The 19666-nt window shown below is 35.8% G+C and overlaps 2 protein-coding genes across 6 annotated transcripts; both read right to left on the reverse strand.

Annotated features, from left to right (window-relative positions):
- Positions 1 to 193: 193 nt before the first annotated feature.
- Positions 194 to 9474, reverse strand: LOC148407795 (copine-3-like). The gene is made up of 15 exons (XM_088441885.1): positions 9316 to 9474; positions 9047 to 9229; positions 8900 to 8974; positions 8736 to 8807; positions 7569 to 7649; positions 7406 to 7495; positions 6112 to 6210; positions 5922 to 6008; positions 5120 to 5179; positions 4900 to 5033; positions 4075 to 4129; positions 3901 to 3952; positions 2631 to 2764; positions 2286 to 2522; positions 194 to 2201 (listed from the first exon to the last, which is right to left on the reverse strand). The coding sequence occupies exons 1-15, from the start codon at positions 9472 to 9474 to the stop codon at positions 2091 to 2093; spliced, it is 1629 nt and encodes a 542-aa protein (XP_088298011.1). The 3' UTR covers positions 194 to 2090.
- Positions 9399 to 19564, reverse strand: LOC148407796 (copine-3-like). Of its 5 annotated transcripts, none has more exons than XM_088441887.1 (16): positions 18494 to 19563; positions 18134 to 18313; positions 17981 to 18055; positions 17540 to 17611; positions 17380 to 17457; positions 17017 to 17106; positions 15692 to 15790; positions 15532 to 15615; positions 15397 to 15456; positions 15174 to 15307; positions 14446 to 14500; positions 13680 to 13731; positions 12949 to 13082; positions 12620 to 12853; positions 12175 to 12267; positions 9399 to 9505 (listed from the first exon to the last, which is right to left on the reverse strand). In XM_088441887.1, exons 1-16 carry the CDS (start codon positions 18647 to 18649, stop codon positions 9491 to 9493), a joined length of 1611 nt encoding a protein of 536 aa, XP_088298013.1. In that variant the 5' UTR covers positions 18650 to 19563; the 3' UTR covers positions 9399 to 9490. The 5 variants fall into 5 exon arrangements, with proteins under 5 accessions (XP_088298013.1, XP_088298015.1, XP_088298014.1 ...); XM_088441889.1 differs by lacking the exon at positions 9399 to 9505 and having other exon boundaries at positions 12124 to 12267; positions 18494 to 18666; positions 19014 to 19564; XM_088441888.1 differs by lacking the exon at positions 9399 to 9505 and having other exon boundaries at positions 12124 to 12267; positions 18494 to 18681; positions 19014 to 19563.
- Positions 19565 to 19666: the final 102 nt, after the last annotated feature.

The raw sequence follows: 19666 nt of genomic DNA on the forward strand, positions 1-19666 counted from the left end.
TGACAGCTCATTTTGTTGAACGTTCACATGACCATCAGATGAGCTAGCTGTGACTGAACAAGAGATGATTACAAAGAAAAATGTCATTTGCAAAGTTTGACACCACACTTTGCATGGGGAAAATAGAAATCTATGTGAATCTATTGCATTTCAGTTGGACATTGATGACAGATGCTTTAAAAACTGCGTCAAATGTTGTTCCAATATTTATTATGTCATATTGCACACAACTGTGCACTTGCAGACAAAACAAGCAAATAAAATTAGTATTGATATAAATACAATTCTCTGATGAGACAAAAATTACAGAAGTTAATAACGCATGAAAACACTTGTGTTAAATTTGTGTATAAGTATCATTAAAAAATAACTCTTTACCATCAGAGGCTGATATGAGAAACCGCAACAGCGAAATGTAAAATTACTTCAACAATCCATGCTTTGTAAACAGTATGCTAGATGCAATGTCAGACGAATCACTCAAACATCATAAACAAACATGAGTCTTGTATGACATTGAAATGAGACACATTTACATCAGGACTTCACATATGTATTATTGGAATCCCAAATCCTTTTTTTTGTATTTAAACAGAAACTGAGATTGATTTTGAACTGAAACAACTGTGGCTTCAGTGCAAAGTAGTGCAGTGTTGTATAGTTTTTAGTCATATCCACAAAAGATGACATATCTAGAAACTTCTCTTCTTTAAACAATACTGTGGTCAGCCTGATTAGGAAGAAAAGCTGCTAACCAACCATGCGATATGTCAGAGTGGAAAAAAGCTTTTGTGGTTAGTCATCGGAGCAGAAACACAAAAGTTGTTTGGACATTTTGTTGCCTCTGCAAAGCCTTTGGGGTTGCTTTGGGGGAGTTTTTCTTTCCCTTCTAGGCGCTTAGTTCAACGGATGCCGTTGTGGACTTCTGAAGCCATTTAAGACTCTTCTGTCATTAAAACCTGGTAAATAATTTCCAGTTGACTTGGATTTACAGCTATGATGAAAATAGTGTTAGAATCACTCTCAGTAGGGATGGGACAAGATCTGATTCAACTGTTTCTTATGCGATTAGCGAAAAGATTTGAATTTATATATTTATTTATTTACCTTGATGGATCCTGAATGCTAAGGAAACACGGGAGATTGCACTGTGTGTGCTATATGAGAGTAAAATATGGCACCAAATGTGGTGAGAAAGCGAGCCGATGCTGCATTGCTACTGATCACTTTTGAACGAATAACGCTGTGTCAAGTGTGTTTTGTGTTGGTCTGATGTTACTTTGTCTCATTGAAAAATATTTATGGAGAGAGAGCTGTCTAAAATGTCACGGTTTAAATTACAATTACAAAAATGTTGATTTTCAAAAAATATATACCGATATATAAAATGTGTTCATTATTATTAAGTGCAAATGTATAATTTGGTCTTCTGTGTTTGCAGTTGTTTTTTTTAACAAATATTTTTTGTTGTTATCTAAATGTCAGCAGTTCAGGAGAAATACAAGATGCGCTTATTACTTTCTAATCACCTTTGTGATTTGGGTTTTCTAGATGCAGAAATGACGGATTAAAAAAAATGGTGTATTAGATAAACAGTTTTTAAAACCAGCTCTCCTGTTTTTGTTTACACCTGCACCCTAGAATGTTAATTTTCTAGCAGTCTGCTCAATAAAAAGAAAAGTTTGAAATTTGGAAAATGATTACAAATTTTGCCAAAACCTCATCTCATCTCTTGAGACATCCCCTCATCCCATCCCTACTAATAAGTTGTGTTACTTCTGTAGCAATACATTTCAACATGAACACATGTTTTTTTCCCCTCTGATTCTAAAATGGGAGTATTGAAAAAAGGTAAAAATCACTGACATTATGACCCTCACTTTACAAAATACAGGAGGTAGATATTTTGAAGTGGGTCTGTAAACATGTATATTGGCACGTTGTGATCACAATATTTTGTTCAAAAATATCAACATAACTGGCACTTAAATCATTTAGACAAGACACTTTGAAGAGATAGTGGTTTAACGGAGCAGGGGATTTCATTAGTGCTAACAGTTTTGCTCCAATTGTTATATTTGCTTACAATTCTACGAAGGGGTGGGGTCAGTAGGAGGCTTGAGGTTAAATGAGTTGAAGAAGGAGGCCACTTGGTCAGGTAACTCAGCCAAAACGCTTTGAGCTAGAGCAGCGGGTCCTGCCTGAAATGACATACGAAACATTGACAGACTTAGCAATGTGAAATAACAGCCGATTAAAACAATAATACAGTATATCGAACTTACATTTTGGAATTGTCTGAATGGAACAAATTGGACAATATCTCTCATCGCAGCCTCGCCTGAAGCCGAGCGTAAAAGTTTATCATCCGCATCCAAGAACTCCATAGCGCTGAAGTCCGCCCTGCCCACTCCCACGATAATGATAGACATGGGCAAACGCGAGGCTTTGACGATGGCATCGCGAGTCTGATCCATGTCTGTGATCACGCCGTCGGTGATGATGAGCAACACAAAGTATTGCTGTGAAACATCAGAAAAAGTTTAATGTTACTCTTAACTCTCAAAGAGTAGCGCAGAAAAGATTTTGTCCGTATGCCGAAATAGAAATTTGATTAGTTTGAAACTCACAGAGGCAATGTGCTGCTGTAAGGCCTGGCGGGCAAAATTGGCAACATGGTTAATGGTCGGGGAGAAGTTTGTGGGACCGTATAGCTTCACCTGTGGCAAACATTGCTGGTAGGCTTGGACAACACCTGCTATACCTTAGAAACACAACGCATAAAAGATGAAGAGTTGAACAGGTGCATAATAGTAGTTTAGTGCATCCTGAATGGTCTTAACTTTTTTTTTTTTTTTTTTTTTTTAGCGCTTGTATGCACACTATATTGATAACATGTTTTGAACTATGGTCGACAGGAGCAACGAGCGATTAACGGCAGAATGTTACAAACACAGGATGGCAGAAAAGGAAAAGAAAAAACTATGGAATAAAACAAATGCAATAACGTAATTCAAAAAATACTAATAATAATTCAAAAGATTCCATCACAACAAATAGTAGATGCAAACTTGCAACAAAACAAGTGCGAAAAAAAACACACACCAAGGTTTAAACAGCTGAAAACAAAAAATGAGAAAAAGGAGAAAAAACCCATCCTCATTCTGTCTTTCTTTTTATTTTTTAATAATTACAATAAATAATTTTGCACAGCTGCGCTGTGAAAGCTGTTTTCATCCCGGTGCATTTTTTTTTGCATTTGTTTTAAGTTTGTGTCAATGAGTTTTTTGTGATTGCATCATTTTTCGCAGTTTTTCTATTTTTTCTTCGCAGCTTTTTTAATCTTGTTTTTTGTTGTAGATTTGTATCCATTTTGTTGCGATTGCATTATTTGCTGTTTTTTAATGTTTGCATGCATTGTTTGCAGTTGTTTTTTGTTTGTTTGCCTCTTTCCTGTGTTTGTAGTTTCTGACGGTGCTTTTGCCCCCCTCAGACACCTAAGTTTGGTATTTTACTCTACGTACTAAACTAGTGAACGTGTTTTTTTTTTTATATTTCTTTGCTTGTCAGCTCAGCTTCACAAGTTTGATTTGTGCAACGAATACACATTTCAAAATACAAGACAGCACGGTAACGGAAAGCCAACTTTGCCAGTCAATTGTGGTTTGCACACTCACTTAATTTCATTGTGATTACCACAAACATCCACCACGACAAGTCACACATTGCACGGATGAACAGCTAATTTGTTTTAGGTTGTTTCCAGGTGGCAGAAATTCAAGAATGAAATAATGACACTCCGTTAATTATGCTGCATTAGTTTAGTTGCCAAAAGAGTCACTGTATGTTTCTACCCATTGGTGTGAAAACTTCCCATGTTGATGTTCAGAGTTTCACTACCTTCACAAAATGGATTCGAAGGGTTGAAGTTAACAGCAAATTCATGGCTGACCTAGAAAAAGTGACAATTTGTTTAAAATGATCAAATACAGTGCACACAATCGCAAATGATTCAAGTGACTGAGATATTTCAATAAAAACAGGAAACCCCAAAAAGAGAAGAAGAAAAATCACCTGCCATCTGGGAGGGATCTGAGCACCAAAACCCAACACAGGAAACATCTTATCGCTGCATGAAACACAACACAGATTAGATTACTGCATTCCAAAAACGAACGGAAATGGTATCCGGGAGATTTATGGCACTCAAATTCTTAACCCTTGTGCAGTATTTCACCCCAAAAGTTAAGCATTAAAAAAAAAAAATCACTAAGGAGCTTAAATTTCACCCAGAGGGTGACAACTTATCAAAGTTCAACATTGCATGATTACCGTATTTTCCGCACTATAAGGCGCACCTAAAAGGCTTGATGTTTTTTTAAAAGCTGATGGTGCGCCTTATAATCAGGTGCGCCTTATATATGGATCAATATTGAGATTGGGATTCGTAGATGGGAAATGAACTGATAAAGTAAGCTTTACCCGTTTCTTTTGTGTGTTTACAGTTGAACAAGGTTGGTCATATTGACATTGCGTTATTATGCTATTGAGTTTTGAGTTATTATTTGAGGTATTATTGTTATTACTTTGAGTATTACTATATTGTGATTGAAAAAGTTTTAAAATATGTCATTAATTGAGGGTGCGCCTTATAATCCGATGCACTTTATTTATGAAAAAAGTTTTAAAATCTGTCGTTAATTGAAGGGGCGCCTTATAATCCGGTACGCCTTATAGTGTGGAAAATACGGTACTTAGTTATCACACTAACAGGAGTGTGCCAGCCCTTGGCTAAAGAACTGCAAGAATGATGTGGCAGGAAAGGATCCCAAAATGTTCAAAATACTGCAAAAGAGTTAAATTAAAATGTCCTTTTACTTACTAATAATTTCAATTTACCTGTCATAGTCTTGGATGACATTACCCACTGCCATGATAGCCGAAAGGTATTCATTATAGCCATGAGGGTGGATGTAATGAAGGGAATGCGGAGATTTGGGATCTCCATTGGAGCCTGTGAAGTCAATGGCGATCTGGTCCAAGTAGATAAAGGAGATTAATAAAAGATATTAATAATGTGTTGTTAAAAATAAATAAAAAGATGGGAATATGAACTCACGGTGAAATTAATTTGACAGCCACCAAATATGTAATCAAGGAACGTATACTGCTTCACAATCTGCATAGGAAAATATGGAATCATATATAAACACACACACAATTAGGAAAATGTATTATTCTTTGTAAACGTTATGAAACTCATTGCAAACTTGAAATTACATTGATATTTTATATTTGAGACATTTCATGCCAAATCAAACCCAAAAAACACAAATCTAAAAATTTCAACCAAGCCAATATTGATTCCGCTCAAACTTGGTGTACTCGTTGATAGTGATGGCACAACACAAAACCAAAAATTTTAGAAGGGGTTTGGGAGCTACGGCACTTAAAATTTTGGCATTTTGAGGCAAAAAAGAGGTGTGGCTTCCTTCCTTTGAAGCCTTTTATCTCAGAAACTACATTGCCAATCATTGCAAATGAGAAATCTTTTTAAAGAAAATATCACAAGAATTCCAGAAGATTAGCAAATGTTTTAGTATCTTGACCTTTTGACAAATAATTTGACTTTGGGATTGACCTTTTGGATCAACTGACAGGCAAAAATGTTCATGAAAAGGAATCACACTCAAACATATACATAGATTTCAGAGATTTCAGAGATTTCAGAGCTCGCAAACAACATTTCTGACTGACCTAAAATTTAACATTTTGTGTTGCACCAACACAGCCAACACCAAAATTTCATGAAAATCAAAATTGGCTTGTTAAACCCATTAAAAGGTTTCTAACTTTGTATTCGTAATTCGTAATTGAAAGCAATCAAATAAAATTGAATGATTTCCTACACAACTGAGTACCTTGCATTCCTTGATGATGATAATACCAGAGTTCTTGTAGCCTTTCTTGCTCTGCTTCTTCTTCCGATTGATGCATTCAAACTCAGCCTGAGGATGGGAAATAAAAATAAAATCCCAATGACCGTAGTTTGAACATGTTGGTCGGGCGAAGTACAAAGCTAATCATGTTTGGAATGCTTGCTGGGCTTACCGCGTAAGTTTGCGATGCCTGCTGTATTTGACTCAGTGTGGTCTGAAAGGATCCGATGAAACCATGAGAGCCATTGCTCCTGTAGTCGTAACAATCGATCTGGGAACAGTGTGACAGGACAGAATGAGGTAGGTAAAGATGTTGATTCCCAATATAAAAAACATGCAAAACTCATTAACATATTACCACCATATTACCTCAACATACCAGTTGAAGTTGATGAGACAAAAAGATTGTTATGCACTTCGTGTGATCAAGTATAACATCATCAGGTATGAAATCTTACATCTTTGCATTTAGCGCTGGTTGTTAGTGGGTCATTAGTTGTGATGCAAGCGCCAAAAAAATACAAAATGACATGGAAGGACAGAGTGGAGAAGGAGGGGCTGAGGTGGAGCGGAGGAGCTTGCAACCAAACAGACGCGAGGGCTTTCAAGCTTGATTTGATTGGGGTTTGTCAAAAATATTTTTGATGCATTGTGCACGTCATAGCCCACAGGTGTCAAACTCAAGGCCCGGGGGCCAGATCCGGCCCGCCGCATCGTTTCACGCGGCCCGCGAAACGCCCATTCCAATTCAAGTTTCCGGTCAAAATATCACATTTGTAAGTCAATTTGAAATTGTTTGGGGGGAAAAGCAAGCGCTTTTTGCCCTCACCCTCTCTCTGATTTCAAACTAGTCGGAAGTGTGACAAATACACCCAAAATGTATTTTATCACAGTCATCCCGGCCCTCTGAAACCGTAACTGCAACGTGGCCCTCGATAAAAATGAGTTTGAAACCCCGTCATAGCCAATGTGTGTACGATGTTCTGCCTGTTTACTTCTGTTCTAAAACAAAAAGTAAAAATTACATTTTTCTGTTTACTTTTCTGTTCCACTTTTCCACTTTTAAGATATGTAAAAAAAAAAACGAAAAGTTTTTTGTGGCTCCCAGGTTATTTTGGGGGGGGAGACAGTCAAAATGGCTGTTTCTATATTAGAGGTTGCCAATCCCTGAACTTGTCAAGTTTTCTTTCGACAAATATATATACAGGAATTTTGCAAGAACAGATTCTTCACACTAAAACCACATATGGAAGGCACAGTAAACTCACTTTCATGTTAGCTTGAAATCACTTCCCGAAAAGTGAAAGTAAACATAAAACACAATTATAGCTGATGCTAGACTGTATCCTTTTTAAAGTTGTGATCATCAAACCTTCAAGAAATATAGTGGAAGCAATCATATTTCATTTTGTTGGAAATATTTTTCAACTAACTCAATAAAAACAATAAATAAAATAGAAGAATACCTTTATAGATTTCTCCACATCCGCACTACAGAGTGCCTGAATCGGGATTTGAAAAGGTTTCCATGCTGGATTCTGGGTGTATTTTACAACCTACACAATCACACAAAATAAAAATCATTAGGCAAAGTCAATGTTCCAAAAACAAATTTACGATTTGAGGTACCTCTGTCCTGTGCGCTAACTTCCATCCGGTTTCTGTCTCCTTATAGAATTCCAAAAATGGGTCCGACTTGCCAAAAAAGCTCTGAAATTTTCAAACACATCAAGACTGCTTCAACCTCTTCTGCAATTTGTTAAATAGATTTATTGGAACATTTTTATAATGTCTTCTCCTATTTTGTATCTAAAAACTCAAAATTTATTCTACAGTCACTCATGAATCCAGCAAGTTAACTCATTCAATCCCAAAGACATATGTTTGCATTTTTTTTTTGTTTGTTTGTTTTTTTAGTCAATCTCAAATTCAGGTCAAATATATCTTTTTATTTTTCTTTGTTTATTTGTTTTTAAAAAATGGCTGGTGAATTAAACATCAAGTATTTGATTAATTAAGTACTAAAGTAATAAATTACCATAGGTACTAAAAATACCCAGGTGAAAACTAAAAGTACTGGAAACAAATTGATTACTTTAGTAGTAATTTACTTAAACATGTTTTTACATTAAGATAATTGGGTACTCCAGTAATCTATTACTTTAGATAATGTGTAGTAAACAAATACTTAAATACTCAAATAGTAAAGCAATAAAAAAACACCCCAAGTAATTGACCTAGATGAGTAATCAAGTGCTAAAGTTATCAAATACTTATTATTCAAATTGTAAAGTGATTTATTACTTTATGAACTATTATTTAGTACTTTATTACCTACAAAAGAACCTAAAGTTTTATTGATCACTTCAATGTGTAAAGTAATTACTGGTAACTACGAAAGAAAAGTACCTTTAGTACCTAAAGTAAATTTAAGTAATCAAGTATTTTGATTATTAATGTAATCAACTACCTTATTTACTTTTAGTGTTTACCTATAACCTATCTCTATGATACTAAAGTAATCAATTATTTTATTCGCATATTAGCATTTATCATTTGACAAAATATGTGCAAGGGTTAAATTACTTTAGTAGCTAATTAATTACCAATAAAATTACCTAAAGTAACTCAGTTATTTTGTTAGGATTAGCCATTTTTTGGACACTTCTTTAGCCAGACACTTGAAAAAGTTAAAAAAATGTATAAATATGACTAAGTACTTGTGATTGCATGTCTGGACTCTTAAATATGTCTTTAGGATTGAATGATTTAAGATTCTCAAGCAAGACTTGATACCTTCTTGTCCAGTTGTCTACCTGCGACTTCAAATCGCACCACCCTATTGTCTGTTCTTTCTTCTGCATGTATCTATCAAATATCAAAAAATCATTAGGTCGAACTAAATATTTATTTGCATTTTAAAAATCAAATACATGAGGTCTAAGAATGTGAATAAACACCGTAATGGTTCCAGCTCCTGCAGGCCTCTTGTCTTTCATGACAAGTGGTTTTGTTAGGTTTCTCGAAGACACAACCTAGAAAGGAAAAACCAGTCAGTACAACAATACAATTTTTGGGGGGATCCGTAAAGTGAAAATGTGTTTTACCTGTCCCAATGTGCACTCCAGTTCTCCCAAGAAGTCAGCGTCTTGCAAACTGCAGCCAACATTGTCGTCAATGTCAAACACCTCAAACTTCAACTTCTGCACTGTCTCAAAGTGGTAGTCCATGACAAATTCTTTGGAAAATTTGGGATTGAGGCAGTTCATGATTCTCTCTGTGCGACCAAACTAAGAAAGAGGAAAACAAGATGATCTTTTTTTTTTATTATTATTAAATGGTATAAATAGTGCAATCAAAAAATATGTACACTGACCTCCACCCAGTTGGTTCCAGATGTGCTTATGTAAAACACGCACTGCGGGTCAGACTTTGAGAAGACATCCATGTCCATCAGATTCTCACAAGAGACACTCAAGGCCACCCTGGTCACACAGTCAGTGACCCCAGGAGTCGGGGGTCCAACACCTGCCATCCCAGCTTATAAGGATTCACACCCGCAAAACCTGACAGGTAAGATTTAGCAATACCGTAGTAAGTTTTTATCATCAAGACTGCAGTTTTCCTTTGTTTATTACAGGAATTACATTCCCAAAAATACCCACAGAAATTATAATCCGTGGGGTTTTGTTTTGCTTTTGTTTTATTTAAAAAAAATACATAAAATCACATGTTATTCGTTTAGTCCAAATTAGGAGAAATAAAAAAAAAATAGCGATGTAAATAAGCAATACAGGACCTGACTGAAAGTATCAAGTAAGTAAACTTTTGAGGGGAAATTTAATATCAAAGTTGTAACAAACTAAAACCACAAACCAAGAAAATTACAATACTATGAAAAGCTTCAGTTTTGTAGGTTCAAACATTCATCCACAGATATAAAACTTGAAATAAATTGAGTAGCATTAATTTTGTCAAGTAAATCAAAGAAATAACCTTTTCAGAGTATTCTAATTTTCTGAGTAGTACCTGTAGATATGGTGATAAATGAAAATCCATGTGGTAGAGGTTGATCTCTTTGTATAGTAAAAACGTTATTATTTTTGTTTTATATACTGGACTGACTTAAAATAAAAAAAAAAAAAGCGAGATAACCCTGCAATAGAAAAATGTTGTGGTCATAAATACAAATCCGCGATAGAGTAAAGCCGCAATAACCGAACCGCGATGTTTGACTGGAAACCAAATTAAAATGTCATGCTAGCCAAGAAATGGTTCGAGAAATGTCACGTTTCGTTTCATGCCCCTGCCTGTAGAGAAAAAAAAAACATGTTCAACCGCATTCAAGATTGCAATAATAGAAGAAAGGCGTTTGGATGTTTCAAAATAACACGAGTTGTTTGGATCGGCCATTACTTGACACTTTGAGCGAGTCCACTTGATAAAAACTATACTTGTAGCCTTCTATCAAACGAGCGTTTAACGTTCAAGAAACGCACTGATCTCCAAAGTCTGTGTACTTGTGAAACTTAAATCGAAGCAGTAATCAACTAATCTACGTAAGGTTTTATCTCCAAATTAATCAAAAGTAAGCAGATTTCAGATCCGCTAACTTTAAGTGAGCCTGTTCACGACAAGCCGCGTTTACGCTTTGCCAAGAATGTTACACCGATTACATTTTAACAAAAAAGCTACGTAATTACCCAGACTGTTATTCTCACAGCAAAAAAATGCATTTTATGGAGCATTTAGTTGATTTCTTCTCAAACTCACGTCGTACAGTCGCAGTGCAGCAAAGAGGGAAAAAAAAAACTAATGTGTCGTGGGCGGTGCCCTGTGCGTTCGATTTTTTACACAGGTTCACCCGATGTGTTCACGCAAGCAAAATAACACGCTACTCAAATGTGCCTATTATGTGTTGTAAGTGCATCCTTCCATTTCATATGAGGTGTTCATTTCTCTATCATTATACTCATAAAAAGGTAAATAAAAACATTGACGACGAGAGCTGCAAAGCATGCTGGAAAGTGATGACCTCAATATTGCTATTTTCTACAAAACCACTTTTGATTGGATAAAATTTACAAGTCCCTTGTCATTTGCCAGGTTTATTTGATAAATAATCCTACCGACCTAAAAAAAAAAAAAAAAAAGCGGAACTAAACGGATACTTGTTTGCATATTCGTGCACTCCCTCTTTTAAGTGGTTCAAATTACGCAATTGAATTCTCAGTCATGTTCCAAGTAAATAAGACGTTCAACTGGATTTTTCTTGTCCGTAACAAAAGCTTCCAAACACATGATAAAATGTTTAATGGTCCGATATAGCCATTCTACTGGACTTTTACTGGTAATAACATTATATCCCAATCACATGATAAAATAAGTTATGGCCAGATGACATCATACTTTAAATTTATGTCTGTAATTCCAAAAGCACGTGTTCATTGATTTTTACATATTTTTAATTTCTTAGCCCTTCTGTACTTTTGAGTGCAGTCTCCATTGTTGCCTTACCATATCCGTTTATTTTGCTATTCAGGTAAATTGTAGAGCATTAATATTTCGAGTTGGTTAAAAACTCAAGAGATGTTAATAAAAACATTTTACTTAATAGGAAAATTTGTTTCAATTATAATAGTTTAGAAAGCTAAAAGCACTTGCTATCAGTGATACTGGCACTGTTAATCAAACACGATGATATAGTCAGTAATCTCTAATAAAGCTCGAGTAAACAGTAAAATACAGTATAATACCAGTATCAGCTATACTGGCACAAGTATTTACTTGGTATCAATCGATATCGAAATCTCAAGTATGGCCCAACTTTAGCATACAGTAAAACACACTATAATATAAGAATAGACAGTAAAATATCTATTTTGATAGGAAACTCATGGTATTCTATTGTGAGTTTTAGTTTTGTTGATGACTGTAACATAAAAAGACCATTAATATTTAATGTGAAAAGATAATATTGACAGTTAACAACATTCGATAAACATTTATGTTGCAATTTAGTTTACATCTATTTTTGATAAAACAACAAACTGCCATTGCCTAATCAAAAACAAACTATTGAGGATTGTTTGAAAAAAAAAAACTAACCATAATTGTATAAGTGACAACAGACTCAAATTGGCGTAAGATTATGGGAAAACATTTAAATAATAAATACAACACATTTGAAGTCACTTAAACCACTTATCGTTGATCATTTTTATTCTCTGCTTACATTGGGGGGTTTCAACTTATAAGAATTAAAGAAGGACGACACTTGTTCAGGCAGCTCTGCCAGGACGCTGTGTGTAAGTGCCACACTGTTTCCCTGCAATGACGAAAAAAAAAAGCAACAATAAGTTTAATATTTATGTATGTATCATCAGCAAAAACATAGCAAATGTGTTCTAGTGTTCTCCAAAAACGTTGAACTATGATTTAAGCTTGTGATGATTAAAGGAAGTTTCTTGAAGCACTTGTAATATTTTATCACTCCTCTTGATGGCACTCTTGGTTCAAAGTAATGCAATATCTTCCCACTGCACTAGCATTTATTGATAAACCAATAGTACCATCTAGTAGAGTAAAAAAAATATATAAATAAAAAAATGACAAGTGCTTCATGACGCTTCCTTTCCCCATCACTAGTATAATGAAGTGGCTTGTGTCTTGCTCCTTACACAGAAACTTCTGAAAGGCACAAACTGGACGATGTCCCGCGCGGCGGCTTCCCCACTGGGTGAAAGAAGCGGTTTGTCATCGCTATCGAGAAATTCCATTTCGCGGAAGTCCGCTCCGCCCACACCCACTATGATAATAGACATGGGCAGGCGAGAGGCCTCCACGATTGCCGCGCGTGTCAAATCCATGTCTGTGATGATGCCATCGGTGATGACGAGCAGCACAAAGTATTGCTGCGGGTGGCGAGAGGAAGAGAAAAACATTTTGGAGACCGCAACATTGTTTATCATTGCGTGTATGATCGCACATCCAGAAAATGTGTACTTACTGCTGCTTTATTCTGGTAAAGACTTTGTTTGGCGAAATGGGCCACGTGGTTGATGATTGGGGAGAAGTTGGTGGGGCCCCACAGTTTCAACTGGGGCAGACACTGCTGATAGGCACGCACCACACCCTTGATGCCTGCAATCACATACGGCCAAACGTTTGTCACGGTGTCAAACGTAAGGCACGAGGGCTGGATCCGCTTTGTTTTAATCCGCCTACAATCCATCTGTATTAAGAAACGTTTTATTTTGAATTTATTTACGTCTCAGCGGTTGACGCACCGCAACTTGTATTTGACCTGATGCCATGACTTCTTGAGTTTTTAAACATCTTCTGTCTGATGCCACCTAGTGTCCAAAATGAGACAGTACAGCACCATTTGATATGTTTCTTTCTTTGCACTTCACTGCACTCCTCGCAAAGAAGTTGGTACAAGGAGGTACAATTTTGGCATATATGGGGTACTAAAAGGGAAGTTAATTTACTTCATCTTTTTTTTTTATTTACTTTTCAACAATATATTTACAGTTGAATCCCACTATTCACAAGGAAATGAGACCAGGCCCAGGCGCATAGCAAAAGTCTCCATATAACAGACGCTAAGTATTTTAAAAACATATACAATGAATTTACCTGTCCGGCCCTTGAGGATATTTCCTCCATGAGCTAAAATGAGTTTGACACCCCCAATGTACCGGTAACAAGAAGAATGAATTCTTCGCCAGAACTTACCATCACAGAATGGATTTGATGGATTGAAATTGATGGGGAACTCATGGGAAACCTGTGGGCATAATGAGCAAAATCATTGACAACCAAGATTAAGCAGACATTAATGTAAAAATGTTAGCAATCCCAACATTTTAGTGAACTCAATCAATCCCAGACATAATTTTACGTTTTTGTGTTGAGTCCAAACATTCTATCCCCGGTACTTTGATGTATTTCTTTTCAAAATGTTCAAATGCTTGACAAAAGGTAGGTCTAAAAATGCATTCTATTAAATAAATTAACCACTAAAGTAATTAATTCATTTCATTCTGAAGTAACTAGAGAAAGTGATTACTTTGTGTAATTACTTAATCAATTGATTTCAATCAAAGTGGATACTTTAGCACGTAAGAAACTAGAGTAATTGACCTAATTACAAATCTGGTGATTGATTACTTCTGTACTTTAGCACTTAAAAGAATTATTTTAGTACTTAATGTAATGAATTACTATAGTACGCTATTATATACCTCAAGTAATCCATTACCTAGGTAATGTAATGTAATTGATTACCATAGTACTTCATTTAATAGTGGCCCTTTTTAGACACTTAAAATAATATTTAAGTACCTTGGATTCAATGTCTAGACTCTTTAAAAAAAATACCAAACATCTACATGATTTAGATGTAGATTTAGAAGATAAGCGAAATTAATGTTGTGTTTGGACAGCTAACGGAGTCTAAATCAATCTACATGTCTTCCAGGATTTTTTGTTCTCCCCTTACTTTCCATTCAGAAGGGATCTGGGCTCCAAATCCGAAAACTGGGAACTTCTTGTTACTAAAGAGAAAACCACACATTAAAAAAAAATATGGTGACAAGCAACACAATTCAAAAGATGAGAGGAAAAAAATAGGACTGGATCGACGCATTTTTTTACGTCGATGCTGATTTTTGCAGGAAAAAAAATACCGATTACCAATCAACTGGTTAATTAATTTAAAAAATATATAATGACTAAAACAATGTATTATGTGGCACAAATAATGCCCTTATAAGGACATACATTCATGCCATCTGTCTTTTGGTTATTAGCAGTTGAATGGGTGTCACATTTAACACATCCTTAATTTAAATGCACTGTATTTTTTTTTTTTTTTTAATCACACTGTGGATTTAGGTTGTGTGTCAAGTAGTAGCATCTACGTCAATTCTTTGCACAACTTCCTTGCATTGGTCACATTATAAAAATGAAGATTTGCTCTGTTTTGAATGACAGGTCTGCAGAATTATCTTATCAGCAAATTTTATTATGTGTATTTAAAGATACAACATTAGGGTATAGAATTATGTATAATAAGCAATGGCATCAGTGTTTTTTGTATACAACCGCTGTAAATGGATAAGGTACGTAAAGGTAAAAACATGAGAAATAATCTGCAAATACCATAAATGAGGCATCGCTGGTGCTGAAAATAGATAAAAGGCGTAATAGAAAAAAGTTGGAATGTACCTGTCATAGTCTTGGATGACATTGCCCACTGCCCAGATTGCTGACAGGTATTCATTATAGCCCTCAGGGTTGATATAGTGCAGGGAACTGGGTAACTTCGGATCACCATTAGAACCGGTGAAATCAATTGCAATCTGGCCCAAGTCCACCAAAAAAAGACATTCAGTAAATTGCGCCTTTTAAATGATGTAATAAAATAAAAATAGCGACTTTCCGAGCTCACCGTGAAGTGAAGTTGGCAACCTCCCATGATATAATCCAGGAAGGTGTATTCCTTCTCTACCTGGAGGCGGTTTGCATAAGAGCATAAATCTTTCATGCACATGACTTCACAAAGACGGGTCGGCAAAACGATTACCTGACATCGCTTAATGTAAATGACCCCAGAGTTTTTATAGTCCTTCTTCTTTAACTTCTTGGGGTTAATGCAACCAAACTCAACCTGTTGTGAGAACAAAATATTATTATCATCATTTATAGTATCTATCTATAGTGTATGGAAGGTAAGCAGTTCTTACAGGGGACACGTGTGTTGCAGTTTGCATCTCAGCTAGGGTGCTTTTAAAACTTCCAATAAGTCTGTGGGAGCCATTGACGTGATAGTCAAAACAGTCAACCTGAGTACGAAAACATTTGTGATGCAGTAATAGAGAGGAAAAAAATATTTGGGGTATGAACAAGGTATTTGGGGGATTTTAGGAAAGCAAGTTCATTCTGATCAAACAGCAACGGTCAAATGCATATTCAATAAATGCAATCCAAACAAAGTGAGGAGAGGGGAAAAATAAAAAGGCAGACCTTTATGTGATGACGCCATGAACTGTGCAAACATACAACACGTGGTTTATCCAGCTGGGCTGCTCTTGAGTTTAGTGTGGGAGCAATGTCAGATGAAGAGAAAATGCAATCACTCAATATTAGTGTCATTAGTACCTTGCAGTAGCAAGATATTTCTAAATGTCAATGGGAGCAAAATATCAGTACATAAAATCTCAGCATTCTTCTGAGGTGTCTTGCTTGGTTAATACACTTAAACTCATTCAATCCCAAAGATATTTTTTTCAAGTCCCAAGTACTAATATGTGTATATGTTTATTCCACGTGTTTGGCTAATGGAGGGTCTAAAAATTGCTGATGAATTGAAAATTAAGTACAGTAAAGGACTAACAGAAATTCATATTTTAGTCACTTAAGTTCTAAAATAGTCACTTAGTTTTGGTAATTAAGTCAGAAATTAATTGTTTTTAAGTACTTAAGTATTTAAGTTTAGATTACTTAAGTAACGTAAGTAATCAAATACTTCACTATGCCTACTACATAAAGTAATGGATTACTCACTTTAGGTAAATAATATGTGCGTGTGTTTCTTTTTTTTCTCAAATGTTTGGCTAAAGGTGGGTCCAAAATTAAGTATTAAAGTAATCAAGTACCTTTGCTACTAAATGAAATAAAGTCATCAATTACTTTAAGCACTAAATTACTTACTTACTAATCACCAAATATTAGGTAGTTTGATGCAATCAATTTCTTTTGAAAGTTAAGTACTTATAGTAACAAATTACTTGAGGTAAATAGTTGATTACTCTAGATACTTTTTTACCTGGGTCACCTACAAAAGTAACTAAAGTAATCAATTACTTTAATATGGAGTAATTGATTACTTCCGTACTTAATAACAAAGTAATTGGTTACTTTAGTACCTAATGATTTGAATACAAGGCATTATAAGAAACTCTTTTAGCCAAATGTTTGAAAAAACTAGGACTGAATGTCTAAACTTTAAAAATATGTATTTGGGAATGAATGAGTTCAACACTCCAAAAATTTAAAGGAAACAACTTACCTTTATCATCTGCTCAATATTTCCTCCACAGAGAGATCGCAAAGATATGCGGAAGGGTCTCCAAGTAGGGTTGAGGTTGTTATTTATCACCTATGTCAAACAAATTCAAAAAGCCTATTTTCGATATCCAACCCGGCTGTAAATTTTACAGTATGTTTACCGTTGTGTCCAATTTGTTTCAGCAATACAAAAAAAATAATTGCAATCCTCCCACAAACATGGGACATCATTGGAAAGGCCAGGGTGTCCTCTTACCTAGGACACTAGAACTTAGGGCGCATGTTAAAATGAATCAAAAGATATAGACCAAAATCGAATGTCCGGAGGATTTTCAAAGAAAAACAAGTGCAGTGACATGGGTACCTCGGTCCTGTGAGCGAGCTGCCATCCAGTTTCCGTCTGCTTGTAGAACTCCAGAAAGGGATCGGACCACCACAAAAACTGAGAATTCAGATCATAGAAAAGTCTTTGTCTTGTTATGACAAACTCATACAGGATTATATTGGGGGATCTAGTATGTCACCTTTTTGTCAAGCCTGCGGGCTGACACCTCAAAATTTGCTACCCTGGTGTCTGATATTTCCTCAGCAGAGATCTAGAAAAGAAAAAATGAATCCATCATCAGTAACAGTCATAACACTCTGCAAAATTAATGCTGTACATAATTTTATTTTTAATTTTTAATTTTATTTATATGTTGTTCGATTGTTTTTTTATATTGAATAGTAATATTACCTAGATGAAGCAATTTCAGGAGAAATATCATGTAAAAGATTTAAGCAGTATCAAAATTATGGAAGCATGTGGAATATGGAATGCTAGGAAAAATGGAATAGAACTGAATATCTTTTATTATAAGCCTGTTCCCCAGACCTCACATTGAAATAAATAGCGCCCCTATTTGTAAAAACAAGTACTGCGATCTAACAAAGTCACTTACCATTATTAATATCTAAACACTTACTGTGATAGTTCCACGACCTGCAAGCCTTCCATCCTTCAACATCAACGGTCGAGTCATCTGCTTGTTGGAAACGATCTGGACACATGAGCACAAAATAATGATAAATAATTACATAAAAAAAGATGTCAGAACGACTTTTGAAATGAAGGTTACCTGGCCTAGGGTGCATTCGAGCTCCCCGAGAAAGTCATCGTCTTCCAGGTCGTAGGTGTTGTTGTCTATGTCATACACGCAAAACCTGACCCTCTGCACTGTCTCAAAATAATAGTCGATGACAAACTTCTTGGCAAACTTTGGATTTAAGCAGTTCAGAATCATCTCTGTGCGTCCTAACTGATGCAACGGAGAAACACAAACATGGAAGAAATCTGTGTCAAAAGGAATTGCATCCAGTGTATAAAAGTCTCACAAAATGTTGAACTAATTGCTTTTTGGATGAAATGGGGCTTGCTAGCCATTGGGATTTTCGGGAGATTCTCAAACGGCCAAATTTTGAAAACCCAAACTTTTTACCTCGTGCCATCGGGAGTCAGAGGAGTTGATATACAAGGCACACAGAGGGTCAGATTTCGAGAACACGTCCATATCCATGAGGTTCTCACAGGAAATGGTCAGTTCCACCCTGGTGGGCCAATAGGACGTTCCAGTTGGGACCCCGCCGGAAGCCATTGCTGCTGGGTTACGAACTCAGGAATACAATACGGTACAAATAAAACAAGCAATGGGTAGTGACAGAATTTGGAAACACACTGTATTGACATACTATGACCACTGGAGGGACTCACGTGTACCCTCCCTGGAATGAGCAACATTTTAGCGTCAAATATTTACAACATTGGGAGTTTACAGTAATTATTTTGAACAAATATATAATCATAAATGCATACATATAATCGCATTTCGTAGTCAGCTTTACGGCAAAATATAGTAAAATGACGCTTCACAACAGCTGAGTGGGTGTGGCGACGAGTCACCAAACCTGTCACGCTCGTAGTCAAAAGATTTTCAAGATGTTCAATCAATATTTACTTACTGGTCTAAAATTACAGTACTTTTAAGGTTGTGTTTGAAATATCCTCTAGCTGTCGTTCGTTGTTCCACCGCATATGTGGGCTGGGCTCAGGAAGCAAACATTGGGCGTGGCCCGCTACAAGGGCTGCACATTAGCGTTTTACCCTTCCATTAAAACATTTAATAATTTTGTTTCCAGTTGTGGTGTATTCGTATTATTGTACTGCCATGTTTGGTTTGCCAAATACAAAGAACCTTACGTATTAAAAAAAAAATATATATGCATAGTACGGGACTAATTGTACTTGTTTCATATCGGTCTTATTTGGACTGTGCACCACTTCCCTGCGGTGCTATCAATGAAAATATAAACAATTTGAACATTTTTTATTAAACAAAAAAACATGGCGGGCTGAGCACCGCTCCCAGTGCGTTCACTGACGCTTTATTGAAAACAATTTAAAATACAAAGTGACGACGGTAACTACTGTACTACCTTTTTTTTTTCTAAAAAAAACTTCGGTGGTAACTTTAAAGTCGTTTGCAGTTGGGCACCCGCAGATTCGACTGATGTTACACCACACAGTTCAGTATTAGTCAGCTGTAAAATACTTTAAAGGCTTTTTGATAGACGTAGTCATTCCACTGTACGTCTTTGGGATTGCTATGATATAT

This window comes from Hippichthys cyanospilos, chromosome 19, assembly GCF_059441005.1.
Source record: "Hippichthys cyanospilos isolate Australia breed blue-spotted pipefish chromosome 19, RoL_Hcya_1.0, whole genome shotgun sequence".
In the NCBI taxonomy this organism is placed as follows: domain Eukaryota; kingdom Metazoa; phylum Chordata; class Actinopteri; order Syngnathiformes; family Syngnathidae; genus Hippichthys; species Hippichthys cyanospilos.

Coding starts and splice junctions, on each gene's coding strand:
- LOC148407795 (XM_088441885.1), bottom strand. CDS start 9,474: ATGGCAGGTGTTGGACCCCCGACTCCTGGGGTCACTGACTGTGTGACC. Junction 5,034..5,119: donor GCTGTCAAATTAATTTCACC/GTGAGTTCATAT, acceptor TACTTGGACCAG/ATCGCCATTGACTTCACAGG. Junction 2,523..2,630: donor TACAGCAGCACATTGCCTCT/GTGAGTTTCAAA, acceptor GATGTTTCACAG/CAATACTTTGTGTTGCTCAT.
- LOC148407796 (XM_088441887.1), bottom strand. CDS start 18,649: ATGGCTTCCGGCGGGGTCCCAACTGGAACGTCCTATTGGCCCACCAGG. Junction 17,458..17,539: donor CCCGCAGGCTTGACAAAAAG/GTGACATACTAG, acceptor CTGAATTCTCAG/TTTTTGTGGTGGTCCGATCC. Junction 13,732..14,445: donor AGATCCCTTCTGAATGGAAA/GTAAGGGGAGAA, acceptor TTATGCCCACAG/GTTTCCCATGAGTTCCCCAT.